Source organism: Lathyrus oleraceus, chromosome 7 (assembly GCF_024323335.1).
Source record: "Lathyrus oleraceus cultivar Zhongwan6 chromosome 7, CAAS_Psat_ZW6_1.0, whole genome shotgun sequence".
NCBI classification, from domain to species: Eukaryota; Viridiplantae; Streptophyta; class Magnoliopsida; order Fabales; family Fabaceae; genus Lathyrus; species Lathyrus oleraceus.
Window position 1 is genome coordinate 315,404,694 of NC_066585.1, and position 20,957 is coordinate 315,425,650.

A 20,957-nucleotide genomic window follows, 5' to 3' on the forward strand; every position below is an offset into this window, starting at 1 on the left:
GAGTACAGTTAGATATTCTAACCTACAATGTAGTCACATAAACATACCATGTCATGACATCAGTCAAGACATTAGTAACCAGTTAGTGTTTTACCATATAATGCAGCCAATTAAGCACCTACACAAATTATTCACATTTTAAGTCCAAATTGATCATCTAGAAAATATCTACAACTTTGGTGTTGGAGGTTTTTCCATTTGAGGTTTGCATCATTGAAACATAAGGGCTTGAAGTTGATCACTTTTGGTAAACTTTTCAAAGGAAACCTAGACATGTTTTGTACCTCAAACTTAAAAGCCAGTTTTCATAATTTTCCAAACTCCAAATGGATTTTTTCCCAACATAACTTTTATTCCTTATGTCAAGAGCTTTCCAACCATTACTCACACCATCATGTTTGGATTTTCCATGTGGGACTTTCGAAGAGCTCAATGTTTAGGTTCAAATATGCAATTCACATTGAAACTTCATATGCAGGCAAATGTCAAGCCTTGTGCACATCCAATCCACTCCAAAATGATCTCAGCATGCAATTCAATCCAATTTTGGGCCTCACATGCGCCTGTACAGGCCCATGCATGGAGGACCCAATTCTCATGCACACGAGCAAATGACCTCATTGCTTCATCTCTAGCTATAAATAGAGGGCCTTGCTCATTCAAATTTCAACCTCAAGGTGATCTGAAACCTTGCTGAATTGGAAACCCAACCTCACTCAAAGGAATTTCAATTTTTCATTTCTCAATTTCAGACTTGAATTTCAACATCCTTAGTTGATCTTCAAGTCTTAATTCCTTAGCCTTGCATCCTCATTACCTCAAGATCAAGTTGGAATCAAAAGCTTAAAGAGATCGTGTTGTTTAAAGCTGCACTTCAAAGGTATATCACTCAACTGTTTTGATCTGGATCTTGAAATACAATGTGAATTGCTTGAGTTTGAACTGTTTTCTGATGTCCTCGAGCAAGAGGCAGGTCAGTGGTGGTCTTAATTTCATGAATTGAGACATTTCAGTTTGTGCACCTTGATCTTCAAGCTCTGATTTCTCATTAAATAGAAACATGGAGGAAGATCCAAGGTTACAGGGGTGATGTATATCACCCCAGTTTCATTTTGGTACCATTGTTTTTCATTTTCATTAAGTTTCAAAAACCTGCGCGTGGTGGCCGGAGTTTGTTCTCTGGCCGGAGAAGATGGTGGTTTCCACCACCATCCCCACGTGGATGCTTCCAGGCCTTCAGATCTCTCTCAAACGTTTTAATCATGGCCGTGTGTTATGTTGACCTGTTTTAAATACATGTGTGGCGCGCTTGACCAAGGCATATGGTATGACAGTGCTTCTGGACCGCTTGATAACGCCACGTCAATTAATGAGACTCATCCAAGCGCTCCTGATTTTTCCTATTTTCTATTTTCTGTTTTAATTTCTTTTAATTCCTTTTAATTTCAAAAATTCTTAACTATTTTATTTGAAGTCACAAAAATATGAGACCAACACCAAAAAATTTCTTGAAAAATCTAGTTTCATATTCTGATTTTTAATTATTTTTGTGACTTCATTTAGTATTCTTTGTGAATTATTTTGTTCTTATTAGTTTTTAATTCATTTTAAATACTTTTTAATATCTGAAAATTCCAAAAATATTTTCTTAACACATATGGATCATGACAAGTCAATGAAAAATAGTCTCATCAATTTCTTAATTGATTTGAGATTTATTTGAGATTTTAATTCATTTGTGTTATTTTTCATTGTTTTTAATTGATTTTAAATAGTTTCTGATTTCAAAAATGGTTGAAATTTTTTGTGAAACTTTGTTTGACCATGTTAGACCTATGAGAATTTAATTGGACTTGTTTAAGTTGATTTGAATTGAATTTGAGATTTGACCATATTTTGTCCATTTTAATTTTGCATTTATTTTAATTCCAAAAATACCAAAAAAAAATATTTGACTTGTTGACTTCTAATCTTCATTTCTCTTCTGTTTACCATTGGTTGATGATGATTTGATTCACATTATACCATTTGTGTTTGACACTTTAGTTCTTTGTTCATTTCATTTCCTCTCCATCTTCTTCTTTTTATTTTGGCCAATGAGTTAATGTCTTATGGTTGGTCTTGACATATGAGAGGCTTAACCTTCTTTGATCTAAATCAAACTCAACTTGATCCAAGATCAAGTGAGTTGCTTTGTGTCCAAGATAGGTTGCTTCTTGGTCAAGCAAAAAACCTAAAGTCCATACAAGGCCTTCCTTCTTTTCTTTTGGCATGGCAAGTTGTAGGAGTTTGGCTTACTAGTCATGATCTCTAACTTGTGTTTATTGGCCTATAGTTTTATTGACCGACCTCAGATAGGTGTGACTACTACATTAGTCCACTTACGATTGCTTAACATAGCACTAAATTCAGATTAATACCTATTACACCAGTATTCAGAACCTCTGAAGGAGAAATAGTTTTTGAGGCATATTCTTCAGAAACAACAGACGCTTCAACTCTATTCAAACCAACTATTACCTTAGCAAATTCCAATACACCAACAATACCAGCCTCTTGATTTTTAGCAACAAAGGTTTCTTGATGATTTTCTGACTGATCTAAGATGATAGTGAGAATGACCAAGAGGTGTATCTCAACAGAAAATGGTGTCAAAACCAAGAAAGGGGAATGACCATGAAGGTGTATCCCAAATTGTGGTGTCATAACCAAGAAAGAGGAATGACCATAAAGGTGTATCCCAAATTGTGGTGTCATAAACAAGAAATTGAGAATGACCAATAGGTGTATTTCAAATGAAAATGGTATTGCAATGGTCTTTAAACCAAAAGGATATGAAAGTTGAGCCATAAAAGGGCTAGTTGCAGACTTCACAATGAGTTTACTAGAATTACAATAAAGTCTGGGAATAAAGGCAAATACTCTGAGCAACTGGGTCATTTGTCCCATACCCAGAGATATTCTAGACAGGTGTAGGGAAGATCTCATCTCATCATTATCTATTGCTTATGGCTCATGGCATACAAGCCTAGTTAAAGACGGACAAGTTGTTGAAACAGGTTACCAAAGATGCTTGTGTGGGAATGAGTCAGATGATTGACTGCTGAGGAAAGATGTAATCCACTGAGGGTCTTGAACTTGTTGGAGGCTAAATGCTCCAAGGTGATAGAGGCAAGTTCCATCAAGTGACCAAGGGACTTATGATTACTTGACAAAGATAAGAGGGAGATGTAATAGATGAAGGAATTTAGTATATCCAATGTGAATTGAATCAAACCAAATTAGAGTAAAGAATTGATGAACAAACAAAGATGCATGATCATATAAAACTAGCCTAGGGTCTCATTGTTAGGTAGCCCAAGAGAAATCCATATGGGTGCAAAGTGTATTGTCCTATGTCTCATTGTTAGGTAGCCCAAGATAAATCCATATGTGCATAAGAGTGTACTAAACCTAATCAAATGCATGCAAGAGGAGACTAAATCCTAAGTCAAAGTCCAAAGTCCAAAAGGTATTCAATATTCCAGGTCAAGCATAGGATTAGGATTAGGTCCAAATTACTTTATCATGTTTTTATTCATCAAGTTTTAACAAGCCGAAAGTCAAACAAGATAACAGAAACAGATGAATATATATATGTAGATAGAGTATGGAATGATGTGATGATTAATAAGACATAAAATAAAAGAGCATTAAGTAAATGACATAAAATTAAATGACATAAACTTAAATGACTTGAATTAAAGGAAATAATGTAAAGAGCGATGATTAATTTTAGGAGTTAATGGTTAGTCAATAATGTTGGGATAATTTAGCGCTATGTTAAGCAATCGTAAGTAGGCTTATGTAGAAGCCATAACTATTTGAGATTGGTCAATAACAATGTATGTATTAGACATGTTAAAAAATTAACACTAATTTAATCTCCTATGACATGTAATACAATGATTAAAACAAGAGAGAGATAGATAGAGAGAGAGAGAGAGAGAGAGAGAGAGAGAGAGAGAGAGAGAGAGAGAGAGAGAGAGAGAGAGAGAGAGAGAGAGAGAGAGAGAGAGAGAGAGAGAGAGAGAGAGAGAGAGAGAGAGAGAGAGAGAGAGAGAGAGAGAGAGAGAGAGAGAGAGAGAGAGAGAGAGAGAGAGAGAGATGAAAGATAGAGAGAGTGAAAGAGGGAATCAAGTCAATCACATAGGAATCATTTTATCCTCAAATAAGAGGACTCAAAATATGGCGCATCGATGGTTAACCTAACATTAATGCAAAGTATTGAAGATGATTCACAATCATATATCAACAATTTTGGATCAAAGAAGATTGATCAACCTCAAGTCCATCTATCAATGATTTGAGATGAGGAAGAAATCATCAACCAAGCAATCAAACTCAATTCAAAATATCAAAAAATCATCAAAAGAAAATAAAATTCAATTAATAATCATTTAATATTGATTAAATAAAGAAAATAAAAGGGAAAATATCAGGGGGTGTCAAATTATCAAACAAAAGTCCAACAAAAATGTGGAAGGTCAATAAAATTAAGAGTGAATGGATCTCAAAAGTTGGGGTTTAAAATATTTGAAAATGATTAAAATGAAAATGCAAAAAGAAAACTAAATGGAAAGTAAAAGAAAATATGCATTATTTACTCAGAAACTTGAAGAACCTTAGTTCTTCAAAGTAAAATTAAATGGTTAATATTGAAAATAAATGACCAGTATGTTAGGACTTTTGATCAGTGGAACAAGGCAAAAAGTGTGGTAACTTGTTTGCTCAAGGTTGTAACTCGTATCTACCTTTTTGAATGAAGCTTCAGAAGTCAACAATGATGGATCTGGTAGCTAGGTTCCATAAGGATTCAGACCAAAGCAAAGCTTCAAACACCTTTATAGGATGTCGATGAAGGATTATGGGTAAAGAAATGGAAGGAAAAGAGCTTTAAATGAAAAAGAGCTTGATTGGTTATTTGAGGTATCAGGCTTCAATGGTGGTAGGGTTTCTTTGGATTTAAAAGCTTGCAAATTAAGGCAACAACTTCCATTATTTATAGGGAATCTTTTGGGATTAAAATAAATGTGAAATTGTCTTGAATTCATGTGAATTGAGTGGGAAATTTTCATATCCAGTTAGTGTGAAATTTTGGTACCAAACTCGTGAATTTGGAACTTCTCAAGTTGTTTCAAGTTGTCCTCAGATGCGTTTGGTCATGGGTAATTGGTTTGCACGCATGAGAAGTGGTCCTAAGTTGATTTGTGCAAGTTTCAACATTATAGGTCACAAGCCAAAATAGAGTTAGGTCACCATGTTCAAGCTTTGGCCAAATCTAATCCACTCGCATGTTTTGTGTTTTTTTGAGCCAAATGATCACTTCATGGAGTAGAACAAGATACAAAAAGAATATATCTAAATGGACCTTTGAGGTTAAATTCGTGGTCTTGTGAAGTTGAGGTCGTGACCTGGTTTTGTGGGCTAGGCAATTGGTCAAACACTTTGCAGTATGTTTGGTCATGTTGAGGTCATATGTTCATGATGCCATAACTTTTGATTCCCTAGTGCATTTTGAGCCAAACTTGGCCCAAATTATCTTTGATATAAGCTTTAAACAATGCAAAAATAATGGGATCAAAATAATGCTTGGACTGAAAATGGCAAAGGTGGAAAGTAAGGGTCATGGTTAGGTTTTGACCCATTTTGGCAACTTGGTCATTGGTACAAATGAGGTCCTAAATGGATGAATTTATGTTTGACCATTGAATGAAAGTTGTAGAGGATCCCAAGAGGAACACTTGGCTTAAAAAATCTTGGCATTTAGATAAAAATTGAAGGAGTTGTAGAGTTTGGACCAAAGGCATGTCATATTTGCAAATTAGGTCAATCCACCTTGCACGCATTTGTCCAAACTTGATGTTTTCTTGCATTTTAACCCATGATGATGATGATGGAATGAGTATCCCTTGATGAAACCTTGATTAGGGCATGAATGATATGGAGCATTGCTTGAAGAGTGAGGGTTGTGGCATGGAGATCAACACATGAAACACCTTTGAATCAACTTGAACCAAACTTGCATTTCCCTTTATCAAAGACATTGGCTTTGCCTTGCTTGCAAACATGATTACCTACTTGAGTAATAAGAGAAAAAAATACCATGTATTCATGAAGTTAGGGTTAGTTTCTCAAGTAAAACAAAGTAAAACCCTAGGGTTGATATAATACACAAAGTGACCATGCTTGTGATTCCATGACCAAATGCAATGGTCATGCATGATATGACTTGATGTATACAAATGAGGTATGTTAAAATAAAGAAAAAGGGAGGGTAAATTTTGGGGTTTGACACTCATACACTTTTTCTTTTTTCCGACCTTCTCTTAGTTTTACTAAAACGTTCCTTTGAAAGTTTCACAAAATCTTTTAAACTCTCCTCGAGAGAAGGAGGCCTCTTATACTCGTAAAAAAATTGATTTTGTTGTTTTCTCCTAAATGTATTAGTGTAAGTATTTCAAAAATAATCACCTCTTTGATAATTTCCCATATAATTAAATTCTTCTCCAAGAAGTCCTTCAAATTACACTAAGGGTTTATATGACCACTACCATAGAAATCACGCATAAGATCTTGACATACATTCTGATACAGGGCTTGCATTCAATCAAATTTATTTTACATCTTAAAGCATGTTCTATAAAGAATCAAACCATAGATTCGCACAATAGTATCTAGTAATGTAAACAAATAAAGCTAAAAATTAAAATTAAAATAAAAATAAAAATTAACTGATTTCAAATACTCCTAATTTAAAATATTTTTGCATATTATTTCCTAGTTGAAGTGATCAACAATCCTTGACAATGACACCATTTTGTTGATGGTAAAAAATGTTTGTTCATCTCATTATAATGAGAGCATATTGTAATCATATCCATGGGGATTATCGTTAAATTGACAAGATTGAGGTGAGTGTACTTGTTATCAGAAGTATAGTGAAACATAAATGTAATAGGGGATGTGCATAGCACAATTCATTATTTTTTTCTAAAATTTGCAAAATACTTATATAAATAAGTTATTTGAATATTTATGAGCAAAATGATTAAGTTTCCTTTGGAATCATTTGTCCCTTTCCTGCGGTCTATCAGTGCTTGACCATTTAATAACTCTCCATAGTCATGATTGTTTAAAGTATCTATCAACGATTTAATTTTTGAGTAACCCTATTCGTTAATGTCATTACTCTAGTGATGCTAATATAACCCAAGGGTCATTGGGGTAATACTTTTACGAAAAAAAATATTTAAAATTAAATCACTAAAACAAAAAAAAACTAAAATAAATAAATATTACCTATTAATTTGGTAAATTAAATAAATTATAATAATAGAAATCAATAAAAACGTTTATAAAGAATTGCAGACAGACAATGCATGTCTGGCAATTAGCGAAAGATACAGAGAATAATGCGTCCTTTTTTAATTTGAATTATTTAATTCTATTTAAGTCATTCTCCAAAAATACAAGTTTGACCGAGATATATTTAAAGGATAAGATTGATATTTAAATATAAATATTTATTATATCATGTCTATCGTATCCTAATCACGGAATTTTAAAATAAAAAACATTTTATCTAGAAGATAAATTATACGATAAAACAAGCTAGTTTATAGTTCATGACTAATGACTAATAATTGATATCTTATAATTTATAGGTGATGACTGATAGTTGATAAGTTGATTGAATTTTTTTATAAAATTAGTGATTCCACTCGCTGATTAATGTAAAATGACATAATCATTTGATATTCTTTGTCTTTTAGTTAAAAATGTGTTTTAGTTAAAATAATAAAAATAAAAGTGGAAGAAAAATAATAATTTATAAGCTATAAGTTAAAATACTATTTAGAATAGCGTTTGAAAAATAAGTTATAAGCTAGTAAAATAAGTGTCCGTAATGAAAAAATCGTTACTAAACAGATTTTTTATTGCCATATTGTAAAGTATATGTTAAAAAATATGTCTTTATAGACTAAATTTTATTTAAATTTTAGTTTATTTAAAATAAATTATTTATAAAAAAAAGACATAGCATTCCATGAATAAATGATAGATATGCACCTAACCAAACTTTAGGGGTAGGGGAAGGTTCACCAACAAAATAAAGAAAATTGTCTCAGAATAATAATAAAAAATTATTAAAAGAATTATTTATTAAATAAAGTAAATGTATTAAAGTTTTCTTATATATTAAATGATTATACCTTTATTATTTTTATAAATATTTATATATTTTGGAGCTCTATATATACTTGTGATTCTTGTCAAAAAAAAATATACAAACAAAAATATATTTGTAACAATTCTTTTGATATCTTATAATTTATAGTTGATGACCGATAGTTGATAAGTTAATTGAAGTTTTTGATAAAATTAGTGATTCCACTCGCTGATATTCTTTGTATTTAATACATGATTTTTTATTTTAAATTAAAATAAATCATAAAGGGTAAAAATGTGTTTTAGTTAAAATAATAAAAATAAAAGTGGAAGAAAAACAATAAGTTATAAGCTATAAGTTAAAATACTATTTAGAATAGCGTTTGAAAAATAAGTTATAAGTTAGTAAAATAAGTGTTCGTAATGAAAAAATGGTTACTAAACAGATTTTTTATTGCCATATTATAAATATATGTTCAAAAATATGTCTTTATAGACTAAATTTTATTTAAATTTTAGTTTATTTAAAATAAATTATTTATAAAAAAAAAGACATAGCATTCCATGAATAATTTATAGATATGCACCTAACCAAACTTTAGGGGTAGGGGAAGGCTCACCAACAAAATAAAGAAAATTGTCTCAGAATAATAAAAAAAAATATTAAAAAAATTATTTATTAAATAAAGTAAATGTATTAAAGTTTTCTTATATATTAAACAATTATACCTTTATTATTTTTATAAATATTTATATATTTTGGAGCTCTATATATACTTGTGATTCTTGTAAAAAAAAAATATACAAACAAAAATATATTTGTAGTAGTTTGGTCGGTTCTGTAATTCAATAGAAGGAACATCTTCTCCTTCTTCAAAGTAACCTGTCTGTCCCATTCAGTTCAATTCTTTTGTTCAACCCAATTCTCAATCCCACCAATTTCTTCTCAAACCCTAACTCTTCATCACCATTTTTCCATTAGTGCATGCACTTTGCCACAAAATAATTTCTGAGCTACTCAGCTTTTGAAACCCCTCATTTTTTCATTGATTGAACCATTTCTCACGTATCAATGACAAAGAGCACTGATTCTGAGAAGTATGTGGTTGTGTATAAGGTCCGCCCGGGTTTTCGGAGAGAGTATCTCAATGCCTGTAAGACTCACTCAGAGATCTGTGGTGGTTCGACATCTCTCAGCCGAACCCGGCCAAGAAAGAACCGGAATGTGGTTCATGTTCCTGAACCTATGAGGACAAGAAATGGTGTGGAAAGTATCTGTGTCGCACGGAATGGTGTTTTGAGTGAAGAAGATGCCAGAAGTGAAGTGGAGGATGAAACATTTCAACCTGTTCGTGAAATTGGGGAGACCAGTAGAGATCGCAGACTTAAGGTGTCAACTAAAGTAAATAAGTTCAAACCTGCTTTTTCCAACTCTAAGAAGTTTCCCTCAAAGCTGAAGGACCTGCTAGCCTCAGCGGTTCTCGATGGATTGAAGGTTAAATATGTCCGCGGCATCAGGGTAATGTCTTATTAACTTGTTGTATTTTTTTTCTTTCAGTTTTGCAGTTTTGCAATATGGGATAGCCATGGCATTGCAATGGGGTGGATACCGCCTCCCCTAAAAAAATACACATCCGTTTTCAACGGGATTGGAATTTGTGTTCTTATCCCGCATGGATCTCGTTTCTTCGTCGGGATTGGAAATTGTGTTTTCATCCCGCATGGAAGGATAGGGTTTATCCGCATGGATCTCGTTCTTCATCAGGAATGAAAATTGTGTTTTCATCCCGCATGGAAGGATAGGGTTTCTCCACATGGATCTCGTTTCTTTGTTGGGATTAAAAATTGTGTTTTCATCCCGCATGGAAGGATAGAGTTTCTCCGCGTCGTTTCTTAGTCAGGATTGAAAATTGTGTTTCATCCCGCATGGAAGGGAATGGTAGGGTTTCTCCGCATGGCCGCATGGATCACCTTATTCATCGGGATTGGATCATGTGTCCTCATCCGAATAAGGTTTTTCCGCATGTGTTCTCATTCCGCATGGATCGGGTTTCTCCGCATGGATCCGATTCTTCATTCGGGATTTTTCTCATTCCAAATGAATCGGGTTTATATATATATATATATATATATATATATAATATTTTAAAAAAATGATTTTTACTATAAAGTGTAAATAAGTTTTTCCTCTTATAAGTATTTTTTTTTTCACTTTTAACTGATGTAGAAAAAATATCATCAATCAATGATCCCCAAATATTTTCCATAAATTTTTGATACTCATCGTAAAAATAAGTTAAATGAGATTGTGAATATGTATTGATAGTGATAATCTAAATGTTTTTACACATGTATTTTGAGAATAAACTTTTAAGAATGTCACTTTAAAGTGATTTGATTGGGCGCATATATATAAAAAAAATTACATTATTAATTGTGAATAACTATTAATCTCTTTATGGAAAATGAAAACTTATTTCAACATAAATTTTTTGTCAACTTTTAACAACTTTAAATTTGGTTAAGAAAATTATTTGAAAAGTATTGTTTGAAGAAATTATTTATAATAATAGTATACTTTTCAAGGGTGTTAATATATATATATATATATATATATATATATATATATATATATATATATATATATATATATATATATATATATATATATATATATATATATATATATATATATATATATATATATATATATATATATATATATATATATATATATATATATATTACTTGTAAACAATTTTTAATATAAATTATTAAATAAAATAAATAAATTTATACCTATAATAAAATTTTAAAAATAATTTTTACCTAACAAATAGGTTCATCTTGAACCATGCAGAGTTAAAACGAGTTTTCGAGCTGTTGTGAACTTCAGTTATGATCCCTTATTAATTTTGGAGGTGTGAATCTGTGTTTACTTTTGTAGGTGCGAAAACCTAGAGAAAAAGATTCACCGGGAGTGATCAAAACGACTGGAATCGAATGTTATTGTGATATTTGTAAGGGAGTAGAGGTAAGTGAGTGAAGATACATTAGCAATGTTGCTTTTAAAATCACATGTCTTAGTAATTTTTTACATGTTTGAATTGTTTTGATGAGAGTAGGTTGTGAGCCCGGCTATATTTGAGGTTCATGCTGGAAGTGCAAACAAACGTCCCCAGAGTATACTTTCCTCGAAAATGGGAATACTGTTCGTTGTGTAATGAACGCATTTTTGAACAGTTCTATAGACAAAATGGAGGATTCTGTTCATGCTGTTCTCGGAAACTTTACTATGCAAAAATCAAAGTTCTGTTTGAACTGTAGAGGTTTGTAATGCAACTCAGGTTTATTTTCCCGCCATTTTTTTGTTGTTTTGCATGGTTTTTGCGGAGAGTTTAACGTTTGATTTTGAAATATATTGTTTACTTTTCAAGATCGCAAGGTTGTCTCGAGACTGTTCTGCATTGCATGCGAGGAGTTGAAGGCATGTCAACCTAGTCCAACTCGTACAACTGAGACTATTATTAGCTGTGTTTCACCGGCTATTATTAGCTGTATTTTGTTTGTAGACATTTTTTTTATACCTCCATGACATCTAGTTAATCACGTGTAAAAATGTAGTTTATACAGTTGAACAGATGGTTAATTCAATTCACGGTCTAATTATTTCAGGTCTCCAGAACCAGCTGAGCCTCAAAAGCCATCGTACAAAGGAATGAAGTACAGTGCAGCTAGTGATAAGAGGCATGGAAAAATAACTAGAAAGTGAGTTTTTGTTTCTCATATCTGAAACATTAATATCAGTTTAAAGTATTCTTTTGTTCATTTATTAACATGCCAAGTTATTGTCTTCTCGTTCATATAACTTTTCTTTATTATGTTTTTAAATTTTCAAAGGGACCAACACCTGCATAAGTTGGTCTTTCAAGCACTGGAACATGGGGCTGATGTGACATACATTGCTCGAGGAGAGGTTGATTTGATAATGACTTGTTCTTACATTACATATTTTCTTTCGACTTCACCTTGCTTAAGAATTTTTTTGTTGGGTTGGTAGAAACTATTGGATGGTAAAATAAACCGTTACACCTCTGCAATTATGTGTAGTTGCTGTGACAATCAGGTACTTTTTCTTATCACGTCGTAAATGTTATCCCCGTCTATCGTCTATCGGCTTCAAGTAAACATCTTACACGTTTTTTCTGAATAAAACTTTTGATGATGAGCAGATCAGCCCTTCTACATTTGAAGCACATGCTGGCTGGGCATCCCGACGCAAGCCGTGAGTTTTTCTTTTAACTTGTACTAATAGATGTTGGTTACTATGCGTCACTCTCAGACACTCATACGACACATGTAGGAAAACTCAGACAAGTGTTTTAGTATGGTGTTTTGCGAATCAACGAGTGTTTTTCTTTGTTGCAGTTACCTGCACATATTCGCTGGTGGAGTCTCGCTACATGAGTTGTCCATTTCTCTGTTGAAAAAGCAGAAAATTTCTAGGAGTGCCGACAGTGATGGCCGCTGCAGTATTTGTGAACAAGGAGGACATCTTTTATGCTGTGATGGATGCCCAAGAGCTTTTCACTTGGGTGAAGTTTTGTCTATTTTATGTTGTTATTTGGACAAGAGCGTTAGAATAACAAATTTATAACTTTTTTTTTCTGTTGCAGAATGTGTGCCTCTTAAATCTGAACCGCTCTGTATTTGGTACTGCAAATATTGTTGTCATAATGTATACCATAACGAAAGACGCGAAGAGCGTAACGCAAATGCTCAGGATGCTGTGAGGCCGTAGAAGGTGGATGTCCACTGTGCAGGTAATTCCGATGTCCAGAAAATTTTTCATCTTTATTATTATTGATGTTTTGTTCTTGATCATCGAAGTGTGTTCAACATTTTAGGGAAGATGATTTCCAACTAAAAGGTTTTGGTCCTCGGACAGTAATTATTTGCGACCAGGTATTGCTTCGCGCGAATCATTGTTTTAAGTCTTACATCACTATGTGTTTTGATTAAATTACTGATTGATTTTTCATTGGCAGTGTAATAAGGAATATCACGTAGGGTGTTTGAAGGATCATAAGATAGCTGACCTAAAGGTACCAAATGTTCTCTTTTTATTCTGATTTGAGTTTTTTTTCATTACTATATACAATTGTTAATAAGAGTTATTTTTACCAGAAATTACCTAAAGGGGACTGGTTCTGCGGCTCGGAATGTCTTCAAGTTCGGACTGTCTTGCACAATTTAGTGATTCGCGGGGACGTGCCAATTTCAGATTCCCTCCTAAGCTTGATTAAAAAGAAGCATAAAGAAAAAGGTTTAAAAACTAACTACGGTCTTGATGTGAAATGGAGGATTATGAACTGGAAGTTGCTTGCTTCTGAAGAAATTAGGGCATTGCTTTCGGAGGCTGTTTCTATCTTTCATGTGAGTATATAGTTACAGTTTCGTTGTTAAATTCGATCCGCTGGATTGCGCGATTTTAGTAATGACTGACATCTGTGCTGTTCAGGAACAATTTGATCCCATAGTGGATGCTGATACAGACATAGATTTCATTCCATCAATGATTTATGGGTAAGCAGCATTTACTTCTTTTTGTACTTTGATTTCCTCTACTGACTCTTCTGAACATGTGAACGCAATTTGCTTCGTTTCGATTGGATTTCCACAGGAGGAGCATCAAGGATCAATATTTTGGTGGAATGTACTGTGCAGTGCTCACTGTCAAGTAATGCCGAGTTTTGAGTAATCTTTTGTTGCTAATTCCATGTTTAGTTTGAAAAATACTTGATTTTGGTTTGTATTTTCTGTTATTACAGCAAAGAGGTTGTAAGCACGGGGGTATTCCTCGGGCGAGAAGTGGCGGAGCTTCCCTTAGTTGCAACTAATGCAGCTAGCCAAGGAAAGGTTAATTACTTACTCTATCTTGTGTATTTAAATTCGAGCAATCATTTGAAATATTTTGATATTGATAATGTTCATGTTTTCTTTAAGGGTTACTTCCAAGCCCTGTTTGCCTGCATCGAGGGCTTGCTTGGAGAGTTAAAAATCGAACGGTTATTCTTACCGGCTGCTCATGAAGCTGAGTCGTTATGGAGCGGGAAATTCGGGTTTATGGCACTAGACCAGGATGAGGTGAGTAAAATTTTGAAGTTTGCTATGAAGCATGATTTGTTATTATTATTATTATTACTTGTTAAACAAGCTATCGTTCTCGTTGCAGACGAATTTCTATACGAGTTTGTACCGCGTGATGATATTTAATGGGGCAGCGTTACTACAGAAGCCGGTTCCTCGACCCGCCATAACGGAGTATGTAGCAGAAGATCCATTTGAAGCATGTGCAAATATTTGGTGTGCAGAAGAGTAACTGGTCCTGTTGTAGCCAGCATCATGTTTGTTGTAATAGGGAACTTAGAATAAGGGTGTTTTTAGATTTCAGAATAAAGGAAACTAGGACATGGGATTTTCAGAAACTTGCATGTTTTGGTGCTGATTTTATTTACTTGTCATAAAACTTAGTCATTTCATTTTCTTGTTGTTGGTATGAATTTTCTAGGGGTTTCAATAATGTGTCTTTTCACACACCTTGAGTGGAACAAAAATATTTGGAAACTCATGTTATGTATGATTTTCTATGTTAATTTGATCACTTGTGCTTTAAGTCTTTTGTCAACAAAGATTTGACTTATCAATTACTCTTGTGTGTTTAGTGTATAATATTTGGAAAACAAATTAGGTGTATTTTATAAAAATGAAAATGGAAAACCCTTGATGTAAAAAAGGTAGGACAAAAAGTTCATTTCTTGGATTTAAGCATGAAATGAAATGGTTTACATCTTTAAAAAAAAAATTTAAATGCATCTTGAAGTAGAAAAGAAGTGGAAATTAGATTTAGGAGGTTTGAAAATATAGATAGAAAGACTTGTAAATTCTTTTACGAGGAGGATAGTAGATAAGATAGAGAGAAATGATATAAAAAAAGGCTTTAAAATAAATCTTAAAAAAATTATTTAAAAAATATTTTGACAGAAATTAACTCTTATAATCAACCTCATTTGGTGGAATACAACTTTTATTCTTGTTGTATGTTTGATTTTTCCATTATGTATATTTTGGAATATAAAAGAAAAACATAGTCCTATTGGATGTGAGCTTTTATGAATTGTTGTACTTATCCATAAGACATAATGTTCAAATCTCACATAATACAAAAATTTAGAAAATTTACTTATATTATAAATGAGATAAAACATTTAAATGTGTGCATTATCATCGACAAAAATGTCATGGGGGGATTCATTCTCCTTAATAAATGAGATGCAATGTTTTGATTTTTATCATTTATTTTATATTATATGAATTTTTAGAATGCCCTATTATTAGTAGTAGTGATTAGAGGTAGCAAAATAGACTTGCCCTGTCAGAAGTTTGTTTTGCTCGCACTTTTTTTTGTAGGACGAGTTAAAATTTTAAACATACACCCTCCAAAATGTCTGTTTCATCTCGTTTTTTATATGCTTTTGCGGACACGACCATTTATATTTTTAGAGTTTAAAGATGCAGTGCTAGTGAGTCTTCTCCGCCCCACCCTTATTTGCAGAGCGGACCAAGGTTTTAAACATGTACCTTCAACTATTTTTGCTCAATTATATCCCTTTTTGTGCTAATTTTTACATGGCATGCCAAAATAAGGTGGACATGTTCATTTACCATCCTTAACTATGACTAAAATTTATAGAGAAATTGGTTGATCATCACACAAGATGGATTATCCCTTTACACTATAACTTTTTTCATACCCATAAAATAAAAATTAAATTCTTACCCACTTACTTAAAAGATTCAAATATCTTATCACTTGAACCGATTCATTATTAATAATATTGCTTTGACTTATTTTGAATTTTTTTGATAAAATTTTGTTTATCAATATTATTCAATTTATATCACATAAAGCAACGATATTTAAATATTAAAACATGATAATGTCACAACCCATAGATATATTTCTAGAATAATATGTATGTAGCATTGATTTTTGATACTGAAAAAAAAACCGTAAGCGTCTAGATGATATCATGTTCCATGTGCATAGATACTAGTATATAAATAATACAAGGGATATCTCAACCTAACTAGAGTTTTCGACCAAAGTGCCACATTTCTTAAATGAAATTTCTAAAATGTCATCTACTAAAAAAATTCCCAAATCCCACTTTTTTTTTATCATCTAGGGGATTTTTTAATTAATTTTTCTGCACCCTCCATCTTGGATGGCGGACGTCCCAGAAGTCTAATTGGAGTCCGCCAGCTATGATGAAGTCCCTTTTTTTGGATTTTTAATTTCTGAATTTAATTTTAAATAATTAAAATTATTTTTTTAATATTAAATATTAAATAAAAACAATTAATATAATATTAATTTAATTAAATAAATAAAATAAATATATTGTTCTATAATATTTTTAAAAAATATTAAATATTAATTAAAAAGGGTAAAAAAAGTTCATTTCTTGGATTTAAACATGAAATGGTTTACATCTTTAAAACAAAAATGTTTTTGAATGCATCTTGAAGTAGAAAAGAAGATGAAAATTAGATTTAGGGAGTTTGAAATATAGGATAGAGAGGAATCAAGTAATTAGATATAAAAAAAAGACTTTAAAATAAATCTAAAAAATTTTTTTTTAAAAATATTTTGACAGAATTTAAATCGTATAATCAACCTCATTTAGTGGAACTTGACTATTATTGTTGTTGTATGTTTTATTTTTCCATTATGTATCACAATTTTCCATGCATTTTTCATTTTGGAATATAAAAGAAAAACATAGTTCTATTGGATGTAAGCTTTTATGAATTGTTGTACTTATCCATAAGACATAAAGTTCAAATCTCACATAATAAAAAATTTCAGAAAATTTACTTGATATTATAAATGAGATAAAATATATAAATGTGTGAATTATCATTGACGAAAATGTCATGGGGGGATTCATTCTCCTTAATAAATGAGATGCAAAGTTTTGATTGTTATCATTTATTCTATATTATATGAATTTTTAGAATGCTCTATTATTAGTAGTGATTAGAGGTGGTAAAAGAGACTTGCCCGTTAGAAAAGTTTGTTTTGCTCGCACTTTTTTTTAGGGACAAGTTAAAATTTTAAACATACATTCTCTAATATGTCTGTTTCATCTTGTTTTTTTTATGCTTTTGCGGACACAACCATTTATATTTTTAGAGTTTAAAGATGCAGTGTTAGTGAGTCTTTTCCGCCCCATCCTCATTTATTTGTAGAGCGGATCAAGATTTTAAGCATGTACCTTCAACTATTTTCGCTCAATCATATCTCTTTTTTTGCTGCTAATTTTTACATGGTATGCCAAAATGAGGTGGACATGTTCATTTACCATCCCTAATGGTGACTAAAATTTATAGAAATTTGTTGATCATCACGCAAGATGGATTATCCCTCTACATTATAACTTTTTCATACCCATAAATTAAAAATTAAAGTCTTACCCACTTACTTAAAATATTCAAATATCTTATTACATGAACCAAATCATTGTTAATAATATTGTTTTGACTTATTTTATCTTATTACATGAACCAACTCATTGTTAATAATATTGCTTTGACTTATTTTAAGAAAATCTTATTTATCAATATTATTCAATTTATATCCCATAAAGCAATGATATTCAGATATTAAAACGTAATAATGTAACAACCCGTACATATATTTCTAGAATAATATGTATGTAGCATTGGTTTTTGATACTTTAAAAAAACATAAACGTCTAGATGATACCATGTTCCATGTACGATACACGCATAGATACTAGTATATGAATAATACAAGTGATATCTCAACCTAACTAAAGTTTTTGACCAAAGTGCCACATTCCTTAAATGAATTTTCGAAAGTGTCATCTACTAAAAAAATCCCAAATCCCACTTTTCATATCATCTAGGGGATTTTTTAATTAATTTTTCTGCACCCCCCATCTTGGATGGCGGACGACCCAGAAGTCTAATTGGGGTCCGCTATCTATGATGAAGTCCCTTTTTTTTCGATTTTTAATTTTTGAGTTCAATTTTAAGTAATTAAAACTATTTATTCAATATTAAATATTAAATAAAAATAATTAATATAATATTAATTTAAATAAATAAATAAAATAAATAAATTGTTCTATAATATTTTTTAAAAATATTAAATATTAATTAAAAAATATTATTAAATATATATTACTACATAATATTTTTTTGTTTGTTCATACTTAAATATTTTTTTTCCGTCCAAACAAATTTTTAGTATAGTTTTTTCCCATCTAAATAATTTTATAATATTATTTTTTATTCTATTAGGTCTTCTATAAATAGAGGTGGCTAAATATAATATAATTATATTTTTCTAGTCTCCTCTATTTATAGAAGATGCTAAATATAATATAATTATATTTTTCTAGCCACCTTATTTATCGAAGATCTATTGGAATAAAAATATAATATTATAAAATTTTTTAGACAGTAAAAAACTGTACTAAAAAATTGCTTGGACAGGAAAAAGATAATATATTTAAGTACGAACAAAGAAAAAATATTATGTAGTAATATATATTCACTATTATTTTTTAATTAATATTTAATATTTTTTTAAAATATTATGTAGCAATATATTTATTAATATTGTATTAATTATTATTTGTAATTAATATTTAATTTAAAAAAAGTAATTTTAATTATTTAAAACTAATTCAGAAATTAAAAATTGAAAGAAAAAAAGGACTCTATCTTAGATGGCGGACCCCAACTGGGCTTCTGGGGCATCCGCCATCCAAGATGGAGGGTGCAAAAAAAATAATTAAAAAGCCCACTAGATGACAAAAAAAATGGCATTTGGAAAAAAAATTCAGCATATGGCATTTTGGGAAATTCATTTAAGTAATGTGACACTTTGGTCAAAAACTCACCTAACTACATGATCTCAAAATACAGTGAAAACTACGAAAACGGAAACATCTTCAATCCTGTATTCAGCCATCTTACCCTTGTTTTTCATCTGCCTCAAGCTACCTTAAAATATTTAACAAGAGTGGGATGAGATTACTAAATCTCATTTAATCTTAAAATGAATCCATTAAGTTCACTCGACTTTACATAGTATGTATCACTACTAAAAATAAAACATACAACGACCCTCATTTTACCACGAGTCTAGAAAGGACCGTGATGACACCTCTCAAATCAGGCACCACCATTTTATTTATTTATTCATTAAAATCATTTTACATGTTATCACGGTTGGATAGAGCAGTTGTGGTGAAAGCTCCTAAAGTTCTTGGTTCGAATCTTAGCGCCAAAAAAATTGTGATTTATTTAATATTTTAGTGATGCCTTTATTTTATATTTTTAAAATTAAATATAAATATGATTTCACTATAGTTGGTTCTTTCAGCCATGGTGATATATTTTATCATTTTATTTTTTATTTTTACAGTGGCTCTTTTTATAAAATTTAATTAAATAAATCATATAACATCATCGTTCATTTAAATAACCGTGGTGAAATGTTTTATTCAGAAACAAGAAACACAACTTAGTTTGTCAATTCAGTTGCCATTTTTTATCGTAGAACCATTGGAAGCCTAACACGCAACGATACCATTTGAACCCTAACACACTGTCTCCATTAACTAAACGAAACACACGACCATCAAAATCGTTCTTGGCTTAACGTACAAACCCATCACAATCGTTCTTGGCTTAACATTGAAAAAACGTCATCACAAGCGTTCTTGGCTTATCTCCATTAACGAAACAAAAAACACACGAAATGAAGATGGAGAATCTTACACGAAACAAAGCATTGTTGGATTTTACGTATTCACCACGTTAACGGTACGTAAACTTTGCACCTTGCATGTACAGTACAAAACTCAAAATTTTAGCTTCTTGTTGTTGTTTTTCTTGTTGTTAATGTTGTTTATGTTGAATGTTTATGTTCTTGTTGTTGACATTTATGTTTATGTTGTTGATATTGAATGTTTATGTTCTTGTTGTTAATATTTATGTTTATGTTGTTGAAGTTGAATGTTTATGGTTGTTATTGTTCTTGAATGCTTGTGTTGTTGTTTATGTTGTTGTTGATGAATGTGTATTAGACATATGATTTTTGTTGTTGTTGTTTGTATGTTATTGTTGATAAATGTGTATTACACACATTGTTGTTGCTGTTGTTTATGTTCTTGTTGATGAATATGTATGAGACACCTTTGTTATGTTGTTGTTTATATGTTGTTGATTTTGTTGAATATGTATGAGGCACATTTGTTATGTTGTTGTTGATGAATGTGTATTAGACATATTATTGTTGTTGTTGTTTATGTTGTTGCTATTGTTGAATGTGTATGAGACACTCTTGTTATGGTGTTGTTGTTTATATTTTATTATTGATGAATATGTATTAGACAGATTTTTATTGTTGTTGTTTAAATGTTGTTGATGAATGTGTATTGGACACATTGTTATTGTTGTTTGATGATGGAATTAGTATCCCTTGATGAAACCTTGATTAGGGTTTGAATGGTATGGAGCATGGCTTGAAGATTGAGGGTTGTAGCATGGAAATCAACACATGAAACACCTTTAAATCAACTAAAACCAAACTTGCATTTCCCTTGATCAAAGACCTTGACTTTGCCTTGCTTTGAAGCATGATT

At 31.3% G+C, this 20,957-nt stretch overlaps 1 protein-coding gene and 1 long non-coding RNA gene across 4 annotated transcripts in view; both read left to right on the top strand.

Annotated features, from left to right (window-relative positions):
- Nucleotides 1-14,875, top strand: part of LOC127106932 (uncharacterized) — a 124,623-nt gene extending 109,748 nt beyond the window's left edge. The window contains exons 11-18 of one of the 3 annotated variants that reach the window (XM_051044232.1): nucleotides 13,119-13,176; nucleotides 13,260-13,316; nucleotides 13,399-13,647; nucleotides 13,733-13,797; nucleotides 13,895-13,951; nucleotides 14,043-14,130; nucleotides 14,218-14,358; nucleotides 14,447-14,875. In XM_051044232.1, the coding sequence (XP_050900189.1) occupies nucleotides 13,119-13,176; nucleotides 13,260-13,316; nucleotides 13,399-13,647; nucleotides 13,733-13,797; nucleotides 13,895-13,951; nucleotides 14,043-14,130; nucleotides 14,218-14,358; nucleotides 14,447-14,593 (862 nt within the window). In that variant the 3' untranslated portion in view covers nucleotides 14,594-14,875. The remainder of the gene's footprint in view (nucleotides 1-13,118; nucleotides 13,177-13,259; nucleotides 13,317-13,398; nucleotides 13,648-13,732; nucleotides 13,798-13,894; nucleotides 13,952-14,042; nucleotides 14,131-14,217; nucleotides 14,359-14,446) is intronic. The other 2 variants (XM_051044233.1, XM_051044234.1) reach the window with 2 other exon arrangements.
- LOC127106933 (uncharacterized) lies at nucleotides 11,174-11,754 on the top strand. Its single transcript, XR_007795550.1, has 3 exons — nucleotides 11,174-11,245; nucleotides 11,337-11,540; nucleotides 11,649-11,754. It is a non-coding gene; the product is annotated as an uncharacterized LOC127106933 (long non-coding RNA).
- Nucleotides 14,876-20,957: the final 6,082 nt, after the last annotated feature.